At 39.7% G+C, this 25,564-nt stretch overlaps 1 protein-coding gene across 2 annotated transcripts; it reads right to left on the bottom strand.

Annotated features, from left to right (window-relative positions):
- Positions 1–752: 752 nt before the first annotated feature.
- On the bottom strand, positions 753–24,549 carry mroh1 (maestro heat-like repeat family member 1). 2 transcript variants are annotated; one of them, XM_044117846.1, is made up of 45 exons: positions 24,388–24,549; positions 23,169–23,270; positions 22,868–23,013; positions 21,590–21,721; positions 21,325–21,487; positions 20,350–20,448; positions 19,981–20,132; positions 19,319–19,459; positions 19,129–19,221; positions 18,066–18,144; positions 17,585–17,698; positions 17,416–17,489; positions 16,896–17,018; positions 16,383–16,493; positions 16,149–16,293; positions 15,737–15,777; positions 15,284–15,425; positions 15,114–15,166; positions 14,875–14,982; positions 13,968–14,087; positions 13,759–13,881; positions 13,528–13,674; positions 12,857–12,883; positions 11,616–11,738; positions 11,419–11,498; positions 10,556–10,697; positions 10,361–10,456; positions 9,958–10,062; positions 9,605–9,740; positions 9,405–9,517; positions 8,819–8,971; positions 8,660–8,716; positions 7,666–7,763; positions 7,358–7,523; positions 7,019–7,188; positions 6,082–6,219; positions 5,793–5,907; positions 5,449–5,595; positions 5,288–5,354; positions 5,081–5,202; positions 4,192–4,341; positions 3,965–4,099; positions 3,681–3,783; positions 2,663–2,728; positions 753–2,578 (listed from the first exon to the last, which is right to left on the bottom strand). In XM_044117846.1, the coding sequence occupies exons 2-45, from the start codon at positions 23,188–23,190 to the stop codon at positions 2,502–2,504; spliced, it is 4,914 nt and encodes a 1,637-aa protein (XP_043973781.1). In that variant the 5' UTR covers positions 23,191–23,270; positions 24,388–24,549; the 3' UTR covers positions 753–2,501. The 2 variants fall into 2 exon arrangements, with proteins under 2 accessions (XP_043973781.1, XP_043973782.1); XM_044117847.1 differs by lacking the exon at positions 12,857–12,883.
- Between the last annotated feature and the right edge of the window lie 1,015 nt (positions 24,550–25,564).

The raw sequence follows: 25,564 nt of genomic DNA, 5'->3' as shown, positions 1-25,564 counted from the left end.
GTGCTACTAAGGACAGTGGATGGTTTGTATGATTTCCATACAGAATAAAGAACAATTGTATCAAACTGCTGAGAATATTAAAATATCTCCTTCACCTTAAAAGTCTGATGAAACAAAAGCTAAAATGTTTTGTCACAAAGATCATTGTCAAGTTTAGGGGGGAAAAATTGTTTCCTACAAGCCTGAGAAGACCATACTCTGTTACGCACGGTGGTGGCAGCATCATTTTGAGTTTTGCTGCAAGAGGGACTGGTGCGCTTACTTAATAAATGAGATGAGGAAAGAACATTGCAATACGGTATTCATATTTTCATGGGCAATATGGGAATGACACAAGAACCCGTCGCTCAACTAAAAAGGACTTCACTTGATGTTTATCGGAAAATTATTTTCAGAGTCTTAGAAAACTTCGGAGTGGGATCATGAGTCCGCCAAGGTTTCGTAACACTCATGTTATAAGGTTTTGCGCCAATAATTGTTGAGAATACATGAAAGAAAAAGGACAAATTAACAGTTTTACACTGTAATCCATTCATGTTTGTTCCCTATAATTCATGGTGACATTTAAAACAGTGTGTTGATCTCTGCCGCTGCAGAAAGTCACATTATTTCAGTGAAAATTTCAACAACAAAAAAATGACCAAAGAAAACATAAACTCAGTTACACACTCGAATCTTTTGGCTCCTTTATATTGAACACAATAAACGACATCGTCATCTCGCTCTTCCGTAGCGCATAAAATAGACATCCACACATCAGCATATTTATTTATTTGAAATAGTACCATCATTAGAGATACACCTTGCAAAACATTCAACATGTTAAAAAAATAAAATCACACGACAAAACAAAAATACAGTTGATCTTAAACCCTAGTGTTAAAAGTACTAAGACACAAGTCCCGGTTTGAAGAAAATTTGAGATGTAACATTCAAATCGACATTTGGCTTGCTGTCATTGTGACAAGGTGGAGGTGTGGCAAACAAACAAACGGACGACTAAAAGATCCTCCAGGTTTTACCGCAGCGATAACAAGAACTGGTCCTTCTGTTCAGGAGGACGTAGAAACAATGAAAGCAGCAGCTGCTCATCTACCTTGTAACTAATGGGATTTTATGGCAGCTTGCCGGGAAGCTCTCAGATCAGGAACTGCAAAGTGCAACAGATAATTTACAACAAACAATGTACTCCTCTCCATTCTAACACTTTAATTAATTTACTACCGGGAAGGAAAAAGTGTCTTAAATGAGAGAAAACTAAACGGATCAGATTGGGAGTTATTTTGATCATTTCTACAGTTTTAACGTAATAAGAAATAACAGACATTTGGCACAGGTGAGAGAATGGCTATGCTGGGATATTCTGTCTCACGAAGCGGTTAGCTAAGAGTTGCTAATGATTAGTTTTAACTGGCTCAGATGTAATGATCTAAAAATATGACCGAGTGTGCTTACGAGTTATGCAGATTGTCGGGAAACGTACGCAGAAAGTGGCAGTGTGGATTGAAACAGAATAACAGACTTTATCCAAACTGATGAGGCTGAAACAAACCTAGACATCAAGATGCTCCACAGGACTTTCAGATGTAGCGTTTTGAAAACAACTAGTTTATTAATGCTATGAGGCATTAATAAACCAGAGGGTGTGAAACTAAAAGTGTTCAACATCTTGCTGGCCCACCATGTCTGTTCTAAACAAACCCATAATGTATAACTAGCAAAAGTATGCTAGCTATCAAAAAAGCAGCCATTGGTTAGCTGCTGTTTAGTTATTGCTGGATAATGTAATACCTACTGAAAATGGACCACAGAGCAGAACTGCAATAAACCAATTCAATTCTGAATCTTTTTTACTTCTGCAGAGTCATGATGTGATGACAACAATAAGCTACAAGCCAAACTGATATTAAAGTATCATCTGCTAACAAATACCACTTGCATGGCGATGTAATATTGAAAGACACTACATAAAATCATTTTTGAACACATTCACCTTTGGAATAACTTCATATTGTATATTTCAGTGTTAGGAACACAATGTATTTCTGGTATTGCCACACTGAACAGTAAACACTATAGACACAGTTGTTGGTCGCTAAAATACATTTCAATATATCACGTCTCTCAAGTATCATAATGAAGCAAAAGAAGCTGCTGATTCTTAACTGAATGTGCATTTTTGTTTTGTATGACAGTGAATTTTCTCTCTTCGTAGGTTGATATGATCATATAAATAAGACTGGTAATTTGTTCTCTTCTGTCTTGTTCCAGTTTGGTTTTCAGAGATGTTGAGATCAAGTTATAAGGATCGCTTTATATAAAGGCTACACATTTTACGGCGTACAAGTTGCTTTGTAAACTACTTTTTTTTTTAATTTCCTGATAGTTTTTTAAATTTTTTTTATTGAATGCATTACTCAGATCTAGTTGACCACTGCACTTTTTTTTTTTCTTTTCTAAGAAAAACCTCTCAGTCTTTTTCACAGCTGATTGTCCAGGCGTCAGTGGAAGTGTCCCATAGCTTCAGCTGCTTTTACCCTCACCACAGGATCTGGATCCTGCAGCAGCACCACTAAACCTGTGCACAGAGACACAATCAACCTGTGAGCGTTCGCGACCCTCAAATCTACCCGGTTGACTTAAAGGCAACTGCTGAACTTACCTTTGGAGATGGTGCCCATGTTGAGGTGAGAGAGGTGCTCCTGCTGAATATTCCCCAGGAGGAACCCTAATGGTGGACATCGTCATTGCAACGTGTCAAAAGCAAATCCAAGCAAGATTGACCAGAAGAATGCTTTTAATTACACTAATCCACATCAGCGGATGTTTGTCGTAGCCTTTATGCGTCATTGAAAAGGCAGAACTGATCTCATTTTGTGGGTGAATCTCTTCAATCAGAATGTGAAGAAAAACATTCTTAGAGTAATTCAATCCAAAAAGTGAAACTGGTGTTATTCAGTGCAGAATAATGCACTTTAAGCTTTTTTTCCTTTTAATTTGAATGATTGCTGCTTAAAAGGTAAACAAAACCCCAAATTCTGTTTCCTCAGAGAATTAGAAATGCATAAAGAAGAATAAAAGTAAGAATACTGGGAAGGAAATGTTCTGTCATGGTTATGATATGAGCTACATCATAATCGGAGAGATCTAACACAACGAAAGCCAGCTGGTTGTTCTGTGTACAAGCACTTGAATGGAAAGTTGAGTGGAAGGAAAAATGCGGTAGAGTTTTAAATCTTCATGACATTTTCTAGCATAGGTTCCACTGATAAGTGTTTCTTTATATTGAATCTACGTAATTATTGATAATTATAATCAATAATTATCAAAAAACTGATTTAAAAAAACTTGAATTGTGATGAGCTTTTCGGCCATATCGTCTGACAACAGAAACATGAAATCACTGTGCTGGACTGGCCTGCAAACTCTGCTCACCTAAAACCCAGAGGGAATGTAATCTATGCAATATCCTAATTTTCTGAAGCCAGCTTTGGGGTTTTCATCTGCTGCAGGCCACAATCATCAACATTTGAAAACAGAAATAATTTTCCTTCTCAATGATATTCTGTCTAACTGAGATGCATAGGCATTTCCCTCATGAACAAACACTGAATTAGTTTTGTTTCATTGTTAGGAGCTAATGTTTACAGTGAGAGTGGCATTGCGGAAAGCTGCTGTACCTATAAACATGGCCGCTGCAGCTCTGACTTCAGGCCAGTTGCTCTTGAAGAACTGGATGACGGAGATGTGGTAGAAGTTCAGCATGCCGGGAAAGTCCTGAATCTACAAGCAACAAAATCCTCACTGATCAACAACAACAAACGACGACGTCAGAACAACGACTCCTTTAGAGCAACTCAAGAGAATATTCTGCAAAAAGACTTTAACGCTTTGATGGGGTGGGGGGTTTTTCAAACAGAGAAACAAATATTTCAAAATAAAAGCGGCTGAAACACCGTCTCACCAGGTACTTTGTAAGATCGTTGATGAACTCTCCGTAGTGCAAACCTTTGTCCTCGTGCAGGTGGTTCTGAAACATGGCTGTGATCTGCTCCGATCCAACGACGGGAGCACACACTCGCATCGCATATTTACACGCCTGAAAAATTCAACATCCATTGACGGAAGACTGGAGATTTATGAATGAAAAAGCTAAAGCAGCAGCTTAAGTTGTTTCTGGTCCTTCTGTACCTTCACCACTTGAGCGTTTGGGTCCACCAGGTGCAACAGTAAGCTGACCAGAACATTGTGGATCTGGTCTTTGAAAACCTGCTCTCCCGAGCCAAACTTGGACAGGTTGCCCATTAGGAGGATGGAAGCGCAACGGATGTCGTCATTGTCCTGCACAAACACAGATGGATCCGTTAGGTCATGTAGAGCTGAAAAACTGCCGAGCTCTGAAAAACTTCAGCTTGCACAGGTGATTTTTCAGGAGAAGATACACATCGTTAGGACGGGAGAACAAAAAGATATCGAAAAACCAAGATCTAAAGTATGACCCATGTTTAGTGTAAAACATTACAACAGCACAATGCACTGAACTGCAACTGTTTCACTTTCTGCAGAGCAATAAAATATTCAGGAAATAGTAGCATTATTATACATTTTTCTATCACTGTGCAGCTCTAAGTGACATGTTTGATCAAAATTATGCTGTCCCGTATAAAGAAGCAAAAATAATAATAATAATACGGCTACAGAAATAATAAAAACAGAAATAAATGTAACAATTATGTTAAAAAGGATTGTTTGAGAAATCTGTAAAATATTATGCAAAGAATGAGGCAAATGTCCAAAATGAATTAAGTAAGAAAGGGAAGCTAAGGGAATTTTTATTTTTAAGGATAAGAATGTTAATCCTTTAATTCATGTCTGATATGGATTAACGAGAATATAAACCTAAACTGACTGGGCCAGGAGAAAATCCTGCATATGGGGGAGAATGACCTCGTTAGTTCCTTAAATGATTTTATTATCTTTCAGAAAGGGGAAAGAAAAGTAAAACCACACCGCTAAAAGACAAATTTAAAATTTAAAAACAAAATAAAAAACAATTTCATAAAGGATTTTATTAACTTACACTTTCTAAGAAGGGTCTAATTTTCATGAAGATGTAGACCACCAGTAAGTGGACATTGTTCTTGTCCAGGTGAAGAAGAACTTTAGACAGACCGGACATGGCCTCCAGGGTAATCAGTTTACCTGAGTAAACCATCAATAACTAGTCAGTTTCCAATCCAAAGTAAAACAAAACTTTACTGACACCAAACCGTTGTTCTTCGCTCACCTGGGTCGTCTTTCTCCTCCATTCCTGAGCTCATGGCTGCAAGCAGCTCCTTGGCGTATTTATTCACCTAACAAGGGAAGAGCGACGAGTTAGTCTGCCAGTTAGTCAGCCACCTCAGCGTGCGAACGGTGGCCTGGTTGACCTTCTATATGTTGGTGCACCTTTTCTGGCGATCCCACTGCGATGTTGCCGAGTCCTCGCACAGCCAGCATGCGAACGGTGCAGCAGGGATCCGAAATCCTCTCCATCATGTTGTTCATCAGGACGTCGATCAGCATCAGCTCAGTCGCCACATGATGGTTCAGCAGCTGGGCGCAGAAAATGAGCCGGAGGAAAATAACAAACGCAAACTTGATCTGTTACTGAACAAAAAGTGACCGGCGCTTCCTGCGACGCGATTCTCTGTCTTTAGTTAAATGGTAAATTGTTTTTCTATTGGCCGAGTCATCAAAGCCGCACATCAGCAGGAAGCGTCGGCGTTTTAGGTTCGCAAACAGTTTCTCACCTCAGAAAAGAAAGCAGTGACGGTGATCCTCTGGCATTCGTAGATGTTGTTCAGTGACGGACAGAGACACTCTACGATCGCAGGCAGTCTGGGACCAGCATGCTTCGCCATTGCTCTATAAACAAGACAAACATAACCAAGTGCAGAATATAGAGTAGAAAAGTTACCTAATTTCACATCTGCATCCTCTGTATGTAATAAAAGGTCTACATATAAACATAACTGTACTTCTGTGCAGCTTAGATTCATTTTTATTTTGTCCAGCCAGCTTTTGTTTCTGTGTGTTTACCTTGCTAGTAGCGTTACCCCGGTAACATGTGTATTTAGCTCCTTCATCGCATCCCAGGCATCGTCTTCATCGAGTCGTTTCATCACCTCGTCCAGCTGAGCTCGGGCCAAGAGGATTCTCAGAGCCTCGGCTGCAACCCTGCAACACAAAATTATATCTTTAAAAAGTAAAGTCTGCAGCCAGCGGCTCCACAGCACCGTGTTGCTACTCAGCCCCAATAATAACTTTGACCAAACAATATACAAAAATAAATGAGGATTATTGATAAATATGAGGCAACTGCAAAAAGCTATTCATGGCAGTGTGATAATACTACAAGAGACTTTGCTCTAAAATATGCAAAGAGGGTTGAATTAGCCTCGTTTTTCAAGAGAAAAGTGCATTTTATTCCTTTTTTTGTAAAAAGATTTGTCGTTTTTCTTTGGTTTTAAAACCAAAACCTAATTAAAACACAGTAAAACCTTCTTTATTAAAATCTACCAAATGTGAACGAATTTCATATGAAAGAGAGTGACTTAATTTGTTACGTTGGAAGTGCCATTGATGATATTGGAGGAAAGTGAATGAATGAATTGAAGTTAAAATTATACAGTGAATTTCCAACTTACCATGTGAATTGATTGGAAAGGGGAGATGGAAAGGTTGGTAAGAAATTTTAATTTAATGTTGTTGTTTTTTTTATTTTGTTATATTGCAAAACAAACAAAAAAACAACAAAAAAAACCAAGTGATGGAGGAAAAAAACAACAACTTCAATTTCACAATTAACAAATTTCTTATAGTAAATACATATAAAACCAAAATATTAAATAGGTGTATAGACATAAAAAACACATGGAAGGCTAATTTACCTCCGTCTCTCTAAAAAAGCTCTTTGGATTCTTACCGGCAGCCGATCCCTGAAATTCACCCATAAAAACAATCCAAAGCTACGTACCCTGCTACGTGCAGGGAGCTAGAGTGTTTATGGTTGTTGTCTTTGGGTGGCGTGACTCCGACGCTCGCTCCCAGTCTGACGGTGAGACAGGAGAAGAGCTGAGGGAACAGGCCGAGTGCCGGTTCCTGAGACTGACCGTTCAGCAGCAGCTCCTTCAGGCCGCACGTCATCTGCACACATAAACATGCATCGATACATTACCTTTGTCTTCTACACATAAAGTTGGCTCTACTTTGCTCTGGACTAGATTTAATTTCACACCACATAATCCGCTTTAGACTTTATAACAATCAGCACTGAGATATTTTCAAGCTGAAGTTGCTTGAACGTCCCACTCACTGCCAGCGGCTGATTGGTGGCCACTTTTGTCGTGCCTCCCCTCATCATCGACTCCTTCTTGTCAACATAGGGTGCTGTGATGGCAAGCTTCTCCATCACCATCTCCATGATCTGATTGGCTACAATGGGATCCGCTCCCATCGCCATCCACATCTCACTGGTCCAGCTGAGGAAGCAGAAACATTTAGCACTAGCAGATTAATAAAAAAAAACAAAATAAAAGGGTGAAACAAATACAAATAAAACACGAGTATTTAGAAGAATGAAGACGTTGGATGAAGCATTTTACTGCAGGTGGTTTTGCGCACCTGTCGTATGGAAGTGGTTGGTTAACTAGAGTGTTGATGACAGTCTGCAGATGCTGAGAGGCCAGGATCAGGACCGTCTGTCCCACTGCTACTCTCACCTTGAAATACAAAAACACAAGCACAACGAAAACATTTCATCATGACTTCAGATCAGAGGTGCCAGACTCATTTTTACTCCAGGCCACATTAAGATTATCAATCAATCAACTGCACTTTCCTGGAACAAGGCAGCTCAAAGTGCTACATTACACTTTTTAGATTACCTTTTGGATTATCATGCAGAGAGATTCCTACGGTTGCAACCCAGAACAGAGATTATAACAAACTTAGAATGAAGAAAAAATAGCTTAGCAACTACTTTTTAAACTCCTATTCTTCCAACCCAGAAAAGAAATTAGACTTATTGATATGTATCTAACAACCCAGAACAGGAGTATCTAGTTTATATACTTTGGATCAACATTATTAGATTATTTTTCTTCTTTTGCTCTTTCCTTTGGTTTGTTCATTTGTTTGCATTTCCTTTTTAATTCATGTAAAGCACTTTGAATCGCCTTGCTGCTGAAAATGTGCTATATAAATAAAATTAACTTACCCTTACATCATAAAGACACAAAACGTAGAAAGTCACCAACAACTGAAACATTGCATTTTGCCAAGTGCCGTCATAACACATCAAAATGTTGGTTAGTGCATCATTTATTATGGTTCAATAGCAAATCTAAGCAGGTGGGTCTGATTATGAATGTACTCAAAGAGCCAATTGTGCCAAAAATATATCAATATAACTACAAAATTAAACTGTTATTTTACAAATAAATTTTTACACATTAATGCAATTTGGCAAAATACAGATAAAACTGCTTACAATTCATTGATAAAATAACATTTAGGCACACAACTGTTTTCTCGAAGGCTCTAATGTTATGGCAAGCCACATTTGGAAACGCACAAAGCAAGTGCATAAAACCATAAATGTAACACAAGTTAGTACCTGCTCCTCTGTAATGCTTTGGAGACGCACATGCAGAACCTCCAACATTTCTGGGACCTGCAGAACCAAAACACACATTACACACACGCGCCACGCGTTACGTCACCTCACGGTGTGAAGACGTCAGCGGCCCTGATGTGGCTGAGCGCGTGTGTTTACCAGATCTTGTAATCCGGCTCCCCTGTTTTTCAGCAGAGTGTTTAAGATGACGGACGAAGCTCTGCAGCAGTTGGCCTGACTGTCGACCAGCCCTTCAAACAACATGAAGACCAGCGTCGTCAGCTGCTCCTGAGGCAGACGCTTACTCATCACCTGACACACGCAGGAGAACACCCAGTTACACGCCGCCGAGCTTTTCAGGTTCATAATACACTTAAGTAGGAATCTTAAACTGACATTGTGACGAAGACATGCTGATATGTTTATTACTGCAGGAAAACGGCAACACTTTGTTCCATTAACATCCCAAAATTCAATGTATGTGTTCAGCATAAATAATTAAAAAATGCATGAGAAAGTACATCACGCATTTGCATTCATTCCTGTAGATAAAACCTAAGTTAACCAACTGGTTTAAGCTACATTTCAAATAAATGATATTAACACAGTATGTGTGGTTGTAGACTTCAAGTTTTAACATGTTTTGCGATAACGACAAAAGAGACAAAAAGACCTATTTATTATTCCTGTTCTTAATTTACTGCATGGCACAACAACACGGCTCTTGAAAAACATCCACATTCACCTTTGTGAGATCTGAACAGGTCTTGTAAAGCACTGAGTGGCCCGGGTTCTCCAGAGCTTCCTTTAGAGTCAGCAGACCTTCAACACCTTCATCTCTGTAGTCCAAGGAGAATCCTAGGAAGCACAAAACTAAAATATTACAGTGCACATCCCTTAAGCCTCTGTAAAACTGTTGTATATCATAATGGCGAGTGTGGGTGCCTTCGTATCGCAGCTGTATGGAAAGCAGCGTGTAAATGCAGTCGACAGCCGCGCCGCGTACAACCAGCAGGGGGTCAGAGCAGCGGGGAGACAGCCGGCCCAGCAGGGCTCCCAGGTTGTGGAAAGACACCATGCACTGCAGACATGGGGATGCACAAAGAAGCAAAATGAAACAGTTGGAACAATTATTAGCTCCACCAAAGAGGAACAATATTAGAGTGAAATTTTAAATCACAAAAACGTGTGGGCTGTGCAATAAAAAGAAGTCTAAAGAAATGGCAGATCACTGAAGACGTGATCATTATGAGGTTTAAAGATGCATTCGGTCCTCTGTGTGATGTGTGAATGTGCACCTTGACAGTCAGGTTCTCCAGGTAGTAACCCAGCAGGTCAGAGGTGGCTGTGATGGCCCTCTCCCTCTCATGGTCATGTACAGAGCCCAGCCATGACTCAATGTGCTGCAAAGGATGAAAACAAAACCTTTGGCTCGGGAGGTAAAATTAACACACACAAACAATACAACACAAACTTTAAACATATGTGCAAACACAAAAGAAGGTTGATATATCATTTACTTGACTGACTGGCTATAATTAAGAGATATTTTCCCCTCTTTTTGTAACTGTATTGTCTAAACAAGGACAACCACCACAGATTCAGCCAATCAAGTTCAAAGTTGAATAGACACACACCACCAGCATGTGTACATAAAGACTAAGAGCTGATGATGTCATAAGAATAGACATCAGGCTCCACCTTAAAGATACCCTGCAAGCCGTCCGGACTGGGATCCCTGGCCAGTACGCTCCTCAGAAGCTCCTGCAAAGCAGCCAGCGTGTCTCTGTACAAAACCTAGAGGGACGAGACCAGAGCTTTTTTATAAGTGACGGAGTCAGACCAATATCAACCTAAACAGTGTGCCTCTGTCTGGACATTTCATCCGTGAGTCACCTTTCTCTGCTTGGGGTCGAGGATCTCCTCGTCTTTAGTTTTCTCTGGAGTGTGTGTGTCGGGCGGCAGGGAGAACACGCCGTTTACACACACCTTGAGCAAGTCAAAGCTCTCGTTCTCACTTAGCGGAGGGTCCAGGGACCTGAAGCACTCGCAGTTAAAGATTAAACTCCGGAAGAAAGCGAGCGCAAACACCTGATTTGGGTGATATGGCGATATTAGATCATGAAGGATCCAAAATTGCTGACAATGAAGAGAAACTGTGGGATCATCTGGGAGACAAAATCTATGAATTTAGTTTTATTCTCCACCTCAGACATTTGAGTTTTATTTTCCTCCTTTGGCTCATACAGAAGGGAGGAAATGATAACTGGTTTTAATAAACAACATGGCAATAATATATTATTAACATGATACAGTTACCATTAATGTTCCAGAACAACATTATCACGAAAGCCGCATCGGGCGACACACTGTGTCAGCTGTGCAGATGTGACCAGCATTGGGAAAGCCCTTTGTTTAGTTTTTTTAATGCAGAATTACTGTAATAAAATCATAATTTTATTACAGTAATTCTTGTAAAACGAATAATTTTTTTTTGCCATGTGGCAAACCACAACAGCCACCTGAGCGTTCATGACCGGTTTTATGTCAAGCATGTTAAAGCTTTGTTTATGACCTACCAAGTGTTTTTTATTACATTTTATACTCATCAAGGGAATTTAAACAAAAGCAGTAAACGTGAATGTGTTAATGCCACAACCTTTTGCTGTGTAACATTTCAGAAAATGTGGATCATCATTCAATCGTATTTCTGCAACACGGCACAGAAAACGCAGCGGCTTTAGAGAAATAAAGGATACACCAGGTTGGCGCAGGTTGTCATCACCAGGGGGCGCACTGGAGTCTTCAATGAGTCAGACGGCTCTGACTTGATGAAATCCTGATCCGTGAAATCAGAAGACAGGAATTAAAAAAAATAAATAAATAAAATAAAGGTAAATATTACAGTAATTTTGATGAAACTACAAGTTATCTGGTAAATAGTAATAATACTGGCCAGCATAACGGTGATGAGCTCCTGCTTGCGGGAGAAGATGTAGCCTTGTTTCTTCACACATCTACTGATGGCTTTAGCTATGAGCCCAACGCTCTGGATCAAACTGAGCTTCATAGTCAGGTCCTGAATCAAGGCAAAGACAGACAAAAACAAAACAAGCACAGGAATCAAATACAAGAACAACTCCAGCAGACTGATTGTTGTTAATAGTGAACGCAACCATAAGAGCAAAGCACCCAGCAAAGCAATCATTTTAATCAATCCAAAATGCTGTTGAAGATTGATCCTCCATGCCCAAAGATGGAGAGAAATCTGAAATCCTAGTTGCAGATTTAGAAGTGATTTGAAAAACGGCAGATCAATTGCCGTCTAAAAAAAAAGAAAGCACCGGATGAGCCTAAAGCCTCTGAGAAATTAAGAGTTAGGAAATTACAAGAGCATTTCACAGAGAGGGTGAGTCGCTGATGAGTAATTTAACAGCAGTCCACCTTTAAGCAACTACCAAGAAAAAGAGAAAGGGTGGAATCAAGGAAGAAATGTAGATATTTATGAAATAAAGGTTGAGAATGGCATGAGATGTGATAAGAGATTTGAGGAATGTAGGTTTCTATTGAAGCAATAGTAAATGTAAAAGAATACATATTTAAAAAATGCATTGCAGTCTGATTTGCTGATATGACTTTGACTGCATTTAGCTCCAATCGTAGGATTACTGTTAGCTTTAGGGTTTGTAAACATCATCTTATTAGAGCTTATTGTCACAACAACTCACAATTACTATCATGATTTTAAAAAAATTAATTGCTCAAAGTGATGATAAATGATACAATAACTGGCTGTTTCTTTTGTGCACGATGTGAAGTGGAGACACAAGATCTTCTAAATTGAATTTAGTTTAGATTTTAATAATGAAGACCTTCGTCACTCTACTGACACCTGGTGTCAAAAAACATAAATAGATGTACATAAAGTTCACTTGACGTGAATGCACGCTTCTAATCAGGTCTACAACCACAACTGATGTAGTTAATCAATAATTTGTTACTGTGGACCGAATTTTAAGCAAGGTCAGCAAAAGCTTAAAGGAAATGAGCTTGTTTCATTAAGATCAAGCGGCGTGGAACTGACTTTAGAGCTGTCAGGTAAGTATTTAGCAAAATTCCCCAGAGAGGAAAACCAAGAGGAGCAAGATGAAACAAACAGAAGAAACAAAACAAAACCCTTTAAACCTGTAACAATACCTTTGTCTCTACTTTAATCCCAAGAACCTGCATAAAAAGAGGTAACAACGTAATGAGCTCATAGAAAAATTCTCAGTTTCTATGCATTTTAGGCTGAAAGCTGACATGATCAGAAATAACCCAAAGTGTGATGGGATAAGTGGTAAACAGCACAAAAAACAAACCGTTACTGCATTTGTAAACTGTCCATGACATCTTATGCTGAATAGACACACAAGAAAAGGATTAAGTGAATGAAGCCATGCCTAGTTGTGGTGGGAAGGAAAAAGGGACTTGAAATATCCGTCTAATCAGAAACTAAACGTCGATCTGAATCATATTATGATCAGATGTTACAGGCCAGCCCCTGTTTTTTTTTTGCCATGAATGCATATTATATTAATGCAAAACTAGTCACTAAATGTGTCCTGCATTTATTACAAGCATGCTACAAAATTATTTATAAATATAAACCTTTATCTAAACAACCATCAGCTTGCTATCAACTGCCACTTCAGTTCAGCGGCACAGAAGTGACCTGCAGAACTTCCCACAATAAAGAGAAGCTTAGACAAAGACACTGTTCACTGATAATAAATATTACTGTCATCACAGTGAGGAAGTTATCCGAATCATCTGCATAGACGGTTGGTTTCGTAATCGCTGCCTCTTTCTCCCAGCATGCTCCGTACCTTGGTGTTGAAGTGTTTACTGATGCAGCGTAAGATGTCCTGATCGATGCGGTTGAGAATCTTCTCTGGAGGTGCGTTCAGCGCCACGTGGCCGTAGCACAGGATTAATGTGCTCTTCACCTTCTCCACCTCGACTTCATTACGCTCCTGTGGCAAGAAAACGGTCAGTAAAGCTCTTTGCAGGAACCCGGACAAAACATTTCCCGTTTGGGAGGGCTCCACAGTTTGTACCTTGAGCAGGTTGAAGATGCTCGGCGACTTTTTGAAAGCGTCCGATTTGCCAAACTCGTCGAGCTTGGCTAACGTTCCCTCTAAATGGCTGTTGGCACACAGACCGACACCCATCGCCACTCCCTGAGGAGAAAAGTTCAAAGTTAGACGGATGTAGAACAGAAATTAATGATGGACATTACTTGTTATTGTTTTATCGTTTCAGTTACCTCTCGTTCAATTGCATCATTGTGTCGCGCTGCGAGGAGGACTTCCTGTAGCTGCTTCTTCACAACCTCCTTATTGAAACACTGCTGGAGAGTCACTCCGATACATCGGTACAGGAAGCTCTGGAAGAGAAGAAAGGGATTTGTCTTCTACTCTTTATTAGACAGTTTTATATCCCTTATAAATGTTGAACCCTTGACACTGATAAGTTTGCACAATCATACATATTTTGCACCACATCCTACCCTGTAAAACAGAAATATGTGACCTTAACAAATCTTTCATAAACATTTCGGTTATAGAACCTGAACTTCAAAACTTTGTCTAGTGGCCCTTTAATATCATTTTACTAATTATGTAGTGAGTTCAGAGACTTTATTGGAAATCTTAGAAGCCGCAACTTTTGACCTGCATAACACGTTTTACTGTGTGACATGTCAGTAGCTTCTCCAAAATGGAAAGTTAATAAAACCCAAAACTCAAACAGGGTATTTGTAGATTACAACAAGTCAACTTTAAGGCTTTTTAAGGCATTTTAATGTCACCTTGAATGATATTTAAGACAGAAAAAGCAAAAAAAAAAAAGAGGGGACAGTCAGTAGAGCTTGCTGCATTACAATCGAGCATAGCAAAAACTGCGAACCCAGTGTCGGGTCAACAAGAAAGATGACAAAGCTAACTAGCTAGCTAGCGAGGGTATATTAGCAGGTATTTGCCCCTGAGTCACAGAACGCAATGAAGATGTTTCTGTGCGACTCCAACTTTTTTTTTGTCTGACAGAAAAGTCGTGCGAGAAAAGAAAAAAAAAAGACATTAAATTGTCCTGCCACAACAAAATTTAACACCAACTTATATTTCAAGGCCTTAATTTTAGACATACGAAAATAAAGCTTATTACACACACAATACCTTCTCCTCCAGGGCGTTGTTGTATGTCGAGAGGTATCGTGTTGCTTCGGCAGCAAACTGACAAACCCACTTGTCATCTTCAATCGACGTCAGGGTTTGAGACAAGAGCTGGGGGAAATGTCAAACAGCGATATTTCAGACAGCTAAATATCGATTCTACTAACATCTAGTCATATGAAAAAGGCCAATAATTATTGGCAAAAGTTCACATTCTTCTATTATTATAGACAAAAACCCACCTCTAGTAGTTTCTCATCCCACTTCTTCTTATCCAGACTCTCTGCTGTTGACTCTGAAAATAATAATAATAATAATAATAATAATAACACAAGGCAGGTAAAGTGTGATCATACAAATGGAAAACCCGCACTACAATCTAATCAAACTAATAAAGAAACAGTTTGCACACCCTCTAGCAGTGAAAGCAGAGGAGGAATTTCCTTCTCCCAGACCGTTTCTGTTTTGGGGTGAATGTTGGTGCTGAGGATCTGGAGGAGTGAGAGCGACGGCGGTCCATGGCCTCTGCTATTAAAAGGAAACGCTGCGTTGACCTAGAACACAGCGACACCGTTCTGTGAAAATAGTTTAAAAAAAAATCTACAGCTGGAGTCCTAAACAGGCCAGGAGGGAAAGAAAATCTGACATCACAGAGAAGTAAGTCATGATATGCTGCAGGGTGTAACCAAGACTTGGTCAGAAAGAGAAATATGTATTGCAATTAATTTTCACCCATTCAATCAGACTTAATAATTCGCTTTCTACAGCCCCTATTTTACACTCTAGATGCCGAGAAGAAACTTCAGCAAATCCTTCTTTTAGCATATGAGCTTATGGCTCATTTGTAATGTGCAAATTGACTTACCAGCAGTCTGATCATTAGAGTTTGAGGAGATGGGAGATTAACTGGTGGTGAGGATAAAAAGAGAAGAATGTGTGAATGTGAAATTCAAACTAACTATAAGAAACACTTTTTTTCAGATTTCAGATTCAGATTTACTTCCAGTACTTATTTGCATTTTTTTTCTTTGCACATTTTACACCTACACCAAATGAGCAGAGAAAATGTGTTTCAGTATATCAAGTACATCAAGAAATTGCAAAGATTTTCCTCAGCAAAGGTTAATCTGTTTTGCAAAATGACCAGAAATAATTATCAAAGATAGCACAACTGTAAATATCGACATTGTTTTAGAAGCTTTTCTGATTACGTCACAGCTCACATTCATCACACTGTGTAATTTGTTTTTACTGATCTGTAAGAACAGTGTACTAACCCTCCTGTGTAAAATCAATCTGGAAGCTGGGCTCCTGGCTGCTTTTCTTCTTGTTCCCCAACACGATGAGACTCTTGCAGAGAGGAGTCGTGGCATTGCTGAACTGTGAAGGCGTCAGATAGTACAGCAACTTGGGCCAAAGCACCTTCCAGACAAAACATAAAAGAAAATTCACGGTAAGAATATCAGCATTCAATATCCACGAACACATCAGTCGGTCATTTAGACATTTACGTCAGCGAGGCGGCCAACGGTGGTGGTGAGGAGATGGAGGGTGCTGTCACACATCGTCCTTAGTGCCTCATTGGTCACCTCCTCTGGATCGCTCGCTGATCTTTGGTGGGACTTTGAGACACGGAGGAGCAAATATTCGTAGGAAGACGTTTTACTTTCATAAAAAGTGCAAAAAATATAAAAGAAGCAACTTTTGTCTAGACACTGTTAATTAGTTAGCTTCAGGAATCATTAAACAACTTCAATCTTAGCTGGACCATTAAGATGATTAGGTACATTTTTTATCTCCTACCATCTGCAGATCTCATGTATGCTTCACTAATGACCTTGTTGCTTTATTTTACTGCACCTGTCTGCTTGTAAATCTGCCGTCTTATTTTTTGTGCCAAATCAGCTTTGGTGGAACATGATCCAGTTTTTGTGATGAATTACTTAGTCGGACCCATTAAATTCCACAGAAGTGGAAAGCTGGAACAGATGTTTCAAGTTTTTTTTAGTTTCTTTGTTTTTTACCTGGTATGTGTCGTGCAGAGCACAGTTTTGAACTATGAACCGGACCAGTAATTCCCCTCCCTCTAATTCCAGGTAACCATGATGTGCCATGGCGCTGATCACCTGGACCACACGCTTCTTCACCTGCGAAACAGACATATCCAGATACTCAAGATACAAGGCAGTGTGCAGCAGCGTTTGAAAAACATAAAAACAAAAGTTCATTCTGAACTGAATATTTCTACAATCATCAGCTGATAGATTGATCTCTGTCCATCCATATCTGAGAGTTTATCTTCCATGTTAAGAAAAGTTTAAAAGCAGAGTGATTGGCGCAGGTTAAATCTTAAGACGTTTGTTGTGCCAACTATGAAAACGGAAATACAGTCTACAAAATATTTTTCCATACTTATGCACACGTGGAAAACACTTCAAACTCCATATTTTTCCATCTTGCATAAGAACCCTGACCAAAAGAAAAAAAGGACAGGCTGTCCCCCCAGAATAAAATGAATCTCTCTTTGCGCCGTTATGATGTTACCTTGTTGCTGTGGTCTGCCATCGGCTGTCTAATACTGGCCAGAATCAGAAACTTTTTGCTCTCCATTGTAGAAGCTGCAACACCGAATGCACATAAAAAGGTGAAAGCATTCATAAAAGCTACGTTAAAAAATTCAATTTGTGGCGTGTGGTTGGAGCATTTTCCTTACAGGAGGAGTTTATGAGGTGACGGAGCACAGCCAGGGAGCCCATCCTGCTGCGCTCGTTGCTATTCTCCAACCGCTGCAGGACGTACATGACCAGCCGGTCTGGAAAAGAGTTGGCTGGTGGGAGAGGAGAGCAGGAACAAGCAAAGGAATAAGAAACTTGAGACGGACAAAGCTGACAAAAAAGTAAAACATATTAATAAAATAAATAACTAAATATAAAAAGTTAAAGCCAGGAAAAAAAAAAAAACAAGCAAGCAAGTGAAGGGGGAGAAGCTGTGGAGCAACTTTTACAGTTAACGAGATTATGTGGAGGAGACAGAGCCAACACGCTAATTAATGCATGATCTCATTACTGCACTTGTGACTCCATAGAGCTACATCCGATAGATCAGCCGGATGGATGGGGTTTAAACATTGCCATATAGACATTGTGGTCACCCTTCCCATTTTCATACATAAGAAATAAAAACAGAACCAGTACCGAGCAAGCTGAAGCAACGCAAGACTTCGTTGTGGTTCTTGACGGTAGGAGGGTCGCTGTAATCAACAGGAGCAGAAACCTGCAGGGGACGAAGGAAAAGTTACACTGATTTCTGATCTGATCATAAACAGTGCGTCTGGAACTTGATTTGCACGTGTGAACTTAAAGATGCACTAATTTTCCATTTAATTGTTTTGCATTGTGTCAAAGTGCCTAAACCAATCACAACCCATTCTGATTTTCCTTTAAAAATTATAATGCAAGAAGAGATTTGAACAACATGTGCTTTTATTCCTGCCGTCCTGCTGTGAAAGTTCACTTATTCTTTAAATTAGCAAGGAGGCTTTGCTTAGAGTGAGACAGTAATGACTGTCTATTACATTATATAAGAAAACAGATTATACTTTTTCCTGATTTAAGTCTTACTCTCTCTTATAGCCTCAATGAAGTAAGTTCTGTATTTATTGACGTGTTCCAGAAAATTTCTTTTAAATATCTTGTTATATTTCAATGCTTAATTTGACTTCATCTTTAAGCATCTAAAATGAATTCAACAACCTTCAAGTCTGTGTCGCTCATTAATAACCTGCATATTGTAAAGTAATGTCATCGTAACGGTATACGGTTGTATACGGTTCAGGCACTGATCTGACAAAGATTTGATTATTGAGTTACAAAACCAGCCAATAGAGCTAAAAATTCAATGACTGATAATGGCAGCAAATTTCTCTCTTCAATAAAAATGTGAACGAGAAAAGAAGCAATGACAAACCAATCACACTTCTTTGTCCATTTTTTAAACACTTCTGGTTAAACAACTTTGCTTTGCTGACAAAAAGAAAAACAAAAAAAAAGGCACTTTTACATGTTTGCAGTTCTTTTGCGCGTCCATTCGGTCATTTGTGGTAAATTTCTGCGATAACAAGCATTATTCAAGTGCTGTCAAAGTCCATGAAACCACATGACTATGACTACAACGTGACATGTGACACAACTAAAGAGAACAATCAGGGTCACCCAGATTGGAGCTGCGGCCTCTAACCCGCCGTTGACGTGGCTTTACCTGCTGATGCAGAGCCAAGAGGAGACCGTCCAGCTGCGTCTCCAGGACTCTGCTGCCCATGTTGACCGACGCTTCGAGGACTTGGCACAAGCTCTGTTGGGACCAAACGGAAAACGCTTAGCCTCAAGCTAACTCCGAGAGCGCGCTGTTGTAGTCGACAACCTGACTGCTGTGGACTGTCTGTGCCCACCTTACTGATGACGTAGTGCTCGGTGTTTTTCTTGTACAGGGACACGATGGCCGGGATGATTCTGGGGAGCTGCTCCTCCAGTTTATCGCTGGCCATCAGGTGACACATAGAGCCCACCGCCTCGCCCACAGTCAGCCTCAGCTGGAGGACGCACAAAGACAGACAGGATACGAGGTGACGGATGAGACAGACTGCACATTCACCGCTCCGCAAGGGAGGAAATCAGAAGAGAGTGCCAGGACAACAGCCAACTTTATTTACGAGTTGAATAAAGTAAATGAAAAATCATGATATGACTGGGACACGTCTTCAAGTCACCAGTTAATAAAAAAACTACTGACTGATAAAGAAAAGGGAAAACGTATGTCACTCTGGGAGCATCTGGTCGGCTGTCAGGAAGCCTCTAATGGATCCAACATCGACTTCAATTAAGGAGAACAGTGGAGGGGCTGTTACTCAGTAGCACTCTAATGCAGACTCATTACAAACAGAGGATTCTTGTGTTTCTTTGGGACTTTTACTTCTCCACAGGATAAAAATCTTCCTAATTACAGTACACCCCAAATATATGACTTTATGCTACCTCTAGCATTGTGTTTGTAGGCTGATATATTTCATGTCATCTTGTTCAACTGTCTGTATTGATGTGGAGAATCCTTTACCTTGGGCTCCCTGCTTTGTAACCAGTTATTGAAGAGAATGTCAAAAGCTGCATAGATTTCACCGGAGAACGTGTCTTTTCTGACTGTGGGATCTGGAGCTTTGTCCAGGTTGGCCAGGTACTCCAGGATGCTGTCACTGAAATGACACAGTGCTGCAAGGACAGCATGAGGAGGACAGAGAAAACAGCAGGAGAGAGAGCGACAAGCACAAAGCAGGAGGAGGAGGAGCAGGAAATGGGGAGTTTACTTATCCAGAAGGTGTCACTTTGTGTTCCATCGTTATTATACAGAACATCCGAGAACAAGTGTTTGAAATTCTTAGTCAGTTCTTTAAGATGAGACGTGAGCGGAAAGGTGGGAGGTTCTTACCGGATGAAAACACCCACTTCATGTTGTCCTGTTTGGCGATGCCCAGCATTGGCAACATGGTTCCCAAGATGGCATTCAGGAATGGCACCATCCCATAAACTAGAAAATGAAAATATTGAGAAATTATATCAAAACCATAGAAAGTAATATTTTTTACAACACTGGAATGAGTCCTTTTGGAACTCTGCAAGAAAGCTTCTGGAGGAAACAATGAGGACTCCCTACGAGTTCCTCACAGTCTTGAAATGTTAGAGGATTAGAAATAACGTCTCTGTTCTAGGAGAGCATTTATTGACTCCAATTGATAAAACTGTTCAATAAATACATAGAACATAATTTGACATGCATGAACAACAAACTGAGGACTCGCCACACAATTCTCTCCACACAACTTTACCCATAATTCCATCGGTCTGCACAAGTCGGTGACAGTAGTCAGGAAGAGTTGGCACAAAATGTTAGAGAGTTTGATGTTTTCAGCTGGCCTTAGTTTTTTTGATACATCCCCAGAAAGTCTAGTAAGTGTGTGGTCCTTAGTCTTTTAGTCATGAGGCCAAAATCTGCTGACACCAGTCTGTCAGCGTGAACAGCAATATTTACAAAACCTTTGTTTATAGTTAGAACTTATGCACGTGTTAAGAAAGATCAAACAATATTTTATAATATGTTGAATAGAATTCAACATATTATAATGTATTTTCTTTTCCATGGCAGGATAACCTCTCACAGGTGTAGGAACGTTTGAGCGAGTCTCAATCTCAGTGGAACCGGCTCATTCTAGTAAAACACTAAATTGAGGGAACGTTTCTGAGCAGGTAAAACAGGTTCCTGTTCTTCTCCCAACAGTCACTCAGTGCTTTCCAGCCAGAGTTGTGACTTCCTGGTCAGCGTCTGGCGAGTTGGTTCACGTGAGCCACTCTGTGGTGGTTACCTCACTAGAGATTGAAATGTTTCTTCCCCTTTTCTGTGTCTCACCGTTTGAGTCAGAGAGGTTGGCCAGCGTTTGGACCACGAAGAAGTGAGGTAGGATCCCTGGCTGGAACTTGCTCAGTATCTCCTCCATGATGTCATTGATGTGTTTGTTTCCCACGGCAACCAAGATGTTACTGGCCGCCTGCTGCCAGTCAGGAACGACATCCTTAGACAAGAGGGCACGATAAGAACAACACGTTATTATCAGTCTGTGGATGTTATTTACTTTGTGTTGTTTTAAATAGAAATAAAGGAGCAGCCATTTCACCTTGGATCTGGTCATTTCCTCTGAAGCCAGGGAGATGATGCTTTTTATTCTGGGAGCACCGATCTCCTCTATCCTGCAGCCAACAATCAGCTCAATGGTCTGAAGAATCACAACTCTGTGACTCACTACCAGCTGCAAGAGGAAAACCGAGGAAGAGCAGATTAGGAGGAAGGCATAAAAATATGTGAAGATTCCCAGAAAGACATTTGCAATACAGAGTGTGTCAGGTAAAATGCCCTCCTCTGCTTTGTGTGTTGCATCATGTGTGTCGGTTAAAACTTCCTGATTGCAATGTCACAGTGAGACAAAGATGGAGAGCTCGATGGCTGAGGTGGTGTGATAAGATGGATCAGTATAATTCTCAAGTCATGAACTATTACAGTATAAATCTAATTTTACTGAACAAAGCTCCCCATGAGAACAGCAGTTTTTTCAAAAATAAAAAACTCAAAATGTTCTACATTATTATGCACAGCAGATTTTCTAAACATTTTATAGATTATAAAGAACTGCAAACGGTCATTCTTTGAATGTGCCGCATTAAGTGGTCACATGTACTAAAACCAAAAGCCATTTAAATCAAAAACATCTTAACAGACCGAGTTACATGTTAATATAGAACCTTCTTTGATATCACAGCACAATTCTTGCATCCATTAAACTTGTGAACTCTCTGAAATTAATCATAGTGATTCAAAGAGCCCTGACACACAATACTATCTATACATTTAATAGCACAACAAAAGATTTTCTCTTTATGACACTTTAATCCAATTTGCACAATAATTTGGAACACGGTGTACAGATTAATGAACTAATGTAAACGTAAACTAAGTCAAAGCTAAATCTATCGATGTTTCATATTTAAACCTCAAACATTACTGTTAAACTTGATTTGTTCAGTTGGGTTAGAAACAAAAGGCTGAATTAAAACCTACGTACCAATAAAATGACGCCATGTTAAATCAAATCACGTCTATTCTTCACTCTATAGTCTTAGTTTGTCTTTTGATGTTGTTTTCAAGATTACATAGTGAAACCTCTGGAGCTTCTGAAGCAGCTTTGACAGTTTCATTTCCTTATTTGTAGGTCACCAGGTGTCTCAAAGCAAACATCGGCATCAACCAATTTGCAGAAGTTTAGATTAAATTTTTTTTTTTTTTATTAACATTCTCCAAAAGAAAGTTTTATAATTTGTCCAGCTCCATCTCATTTAATTTAGGCCTAACAATTGTAACAAAATTTCAAGACAATAACTGAATATCCTGAAGTTTTTACCTTGGGATGCTTCAGGAGGTAGTCCTGGCACATGGCCAGCACTCGGTCTGGCTGCTGTTTTCCCAGAGTCAACATAGACTTTCTGACCTGATCCTGGACCTCAGAGTCCTTATCATTGGCTGCATCTAGCAGAGCCAGAGTCACCTCTGCAGATTAAAAAACAGTTTCAAATGTTTGTTTCATCATGTTACTTCATGTAGTAGCTACTTGTAGTTACATGTAAATGAGAACAGAAAACTTAAGTCAGAACATTTCAATTTAAAAGGTTGTGACAAAGAAAGACTTTAGCATGAAAACGTACGCTCTACGTCTGTGTCTTCCATGGTAGCCGTCACGAAGACAGGCTTCCTCAAACCAGATGGAAACTTTCTGCTGGGGACAGATGAGCAGAGGCTCCCTGGAGCTGAGAAACAAAATGCAAACTACCATTAATACAGGGAGAGATTGTTGGCCAGAATTACAGCAGCATCAATCAGTCTATTCCAGGCTATTCTGTTTTTCTTTGTTCATTCTATTTCTTTCCTCCAATGGAGTACGGCACAAAAGACAAAAACACATCTGCTGTACCCTTTTTCATAATGAGAGTTGTTCGGGAATCAAACGGAAATTAAAGGAATCAAAAAATCATCCCCGTACATGCGTCGCACCGCTTCTCTAACCTTGCTTCTACTAAATGCAAACAGTGTTTCCAAATATATTCAGTAGGTTGATGCTTTTACTGACTTTGAATGGAGGAAGTTCATGTCACCAACCAGAGCCGAGCAAGGGAAAACGAACCAATTCTGATCTCCGGTTTATAAACAGCTGGTTATAAACCTCATAAACATGCACCAAACATCCCTTTACACATTAAAAATTGTTTTTTAGCTTTCTAACGTTTTATGTAAACAATAGATTTCCTACAGCTTGTGAACATAGTTACTTTTTTAATTAGTTTGCAAATCTAGAGAAGTCGGCAGCAAGTAACGTCTTATTAATTGTGCAAAGATGCATGTGAACCAAGTTATTACTGAAGTAGACAGGCTGAAGGCAAACTGTGCAGCTTCTTATGATTAGAGCTCACTCAGCAGGTAATGCTTCCATAGGACAAACCTGCGTGACAGCTTACACACGCTTTAAATACTATACAATTGAGTGGAAACGGGTATTACAGTTGGACTATATTTATCTAAAAAACAAAAAGTCGCAGCTGTCACACATGTTTTCTACCAAAATCCATTCAAAATGCCTATAAATTAAGACAAGCAGCTCCGATATAGTTGCTGGAGCTCAAACGCTATATGGCATTAAAGGACAAAAATACTGTGAACTCCTATGTCAGAAATATTTTAGGGTAAAAAAAAATATTGTTAAGGAGATAGTTTTAAATTAGTAGGACAATAAAGGCGCTGCAGTGACCTAACCCACTGACACAGGTTAGCACACTAGCCTAGCAGCTGCTGCGGAAAAGAAGCTAGCTGCCTTCTCAAGGAGGAGGACAACCAGAGACAATGAGGCTAATTTACACATAACCCACTCACCGAGAGAGCGTCCCCAAAGCAAATCACGTCCTGACACAAGGTCAAATCTTTGTCTCGGCTTGACAGACCGTCACGGTGTGCGTAGTGAGTACGTGTTTGCAGGTGTAAACACGCCTGGTCATGTGCTTCTTGTCAGCAGGAAGGCAGGAGGCTGACCGGGGGCGTTCCCTTCACCCAGCACTAGATACATAGAGCTGCTGCTGCTGCCTGCTTTCTGTGATAAAATGAATCACTCTTGTGAAATATAGCATGTTACTACATTTGTCTTTATCGGAGAATAGTCCAGATGCATTAACAGCACTATGTTAAAGCCATCTGCTGCTATGAATAAAGATTAGCTGCTCTAATTCTTTTTTCTTTATTTATTTTTTGATTGCATATAATACTACGGTGGCCCTGAGGTGCAAACCACTACAACATTAACAAAAACACAACATTAACAAAAGCACTACAACATTAACAAAAACACAACATTAACAAAAGCACTACAACATTAAGAAAACACTAAATTAACAAAAAACGGAAAGGGTATGTCCCAGTTGGAGACCTGAGAAATCGATGATTGGACGACAATGCTTTTGAACCGGAAGTTACCGTTCGGTCCGTTGTTGCGATATGTATAGATAGTGTGCGCCATATTGAAAGTGGCTTATCAACCAGCAAGCTAATACAAGTAAAGTTTGCAAAGTATTTCAAGTTAATGAATGCCACTGACACAATCTCTCACACATTATTATATCGGAATGAAAAAAAGGACAAGGTTTCGAACTTTTTGATGTGATTATTTTATTGTTTGGGGGCACAATAATTACATTTGATACAGCTGATTCTGATAAATACCTTTACAGTGATGTATTCATGAACATATTAACACAATTCAACAAAACAGCCAATTCAATGTCATTTACTATTTCAAGATATGAATTAAAAGACGTAACGTAAAGGCAGTGGGTCCACTTTGTACAGTAAAACCGTTGAAACCAATCCATGCAGCAGGTTTTCTCCACTGCCACTTTCAAGATGGCTGTGAAGTAAGTGGGACCCACCAACGTACAGTATTCATGCCTATTGTTCAATTAGCGATTTCTCAGGTCTCCAACTAAGACATACCCTTTCCGTTTTTGTTAACGATGTAGTGTTTTTGTTAATGTTGTAGTGTTTTTGTTAATGTTGTGTT

Source organism: Gambusia affinis, linkage group LG05, assembly GCF_019740435.1.
Source record: "Gambusia affinis linkage group LG05, SWU_Gaff_1.0, whole genome shotgun sequence".
In the NCBI taxonomy this organism is placed as follows: Eukaryota; Metazoa; Chordata; class Actinopteri; order Cyprinodontiformes; family Poeciliidae; genus Gambusia; species Gambusia affinis.
This window is presented reverse-complemented; position numbering and strand designations above follow the sequence as displayed.

Excerpts from the sequence above, each read along its gene's own strand:
- mroh1 (XM_044117846.1), bottom strand. The coding sequence starts at position 23,190 with ATGGAAGACACAGACGTAGAGC. Across the intron at positions 19,222-19,318 it reads AGCACTACGTCATCAGTAAG|AGCTTGTGCCAAGTCCTCGA; the intron begins GTGGGCACAGAC and ends TGGTCCCAACAG. Across the intron at positions 13,675-13,758 it reads GCATCTTCAACCTGCTCAAG|GAGCGTAATGAAGTCGAGGT; the intron begins GTACAAACTGTG and ends TTCTTGCCACAG.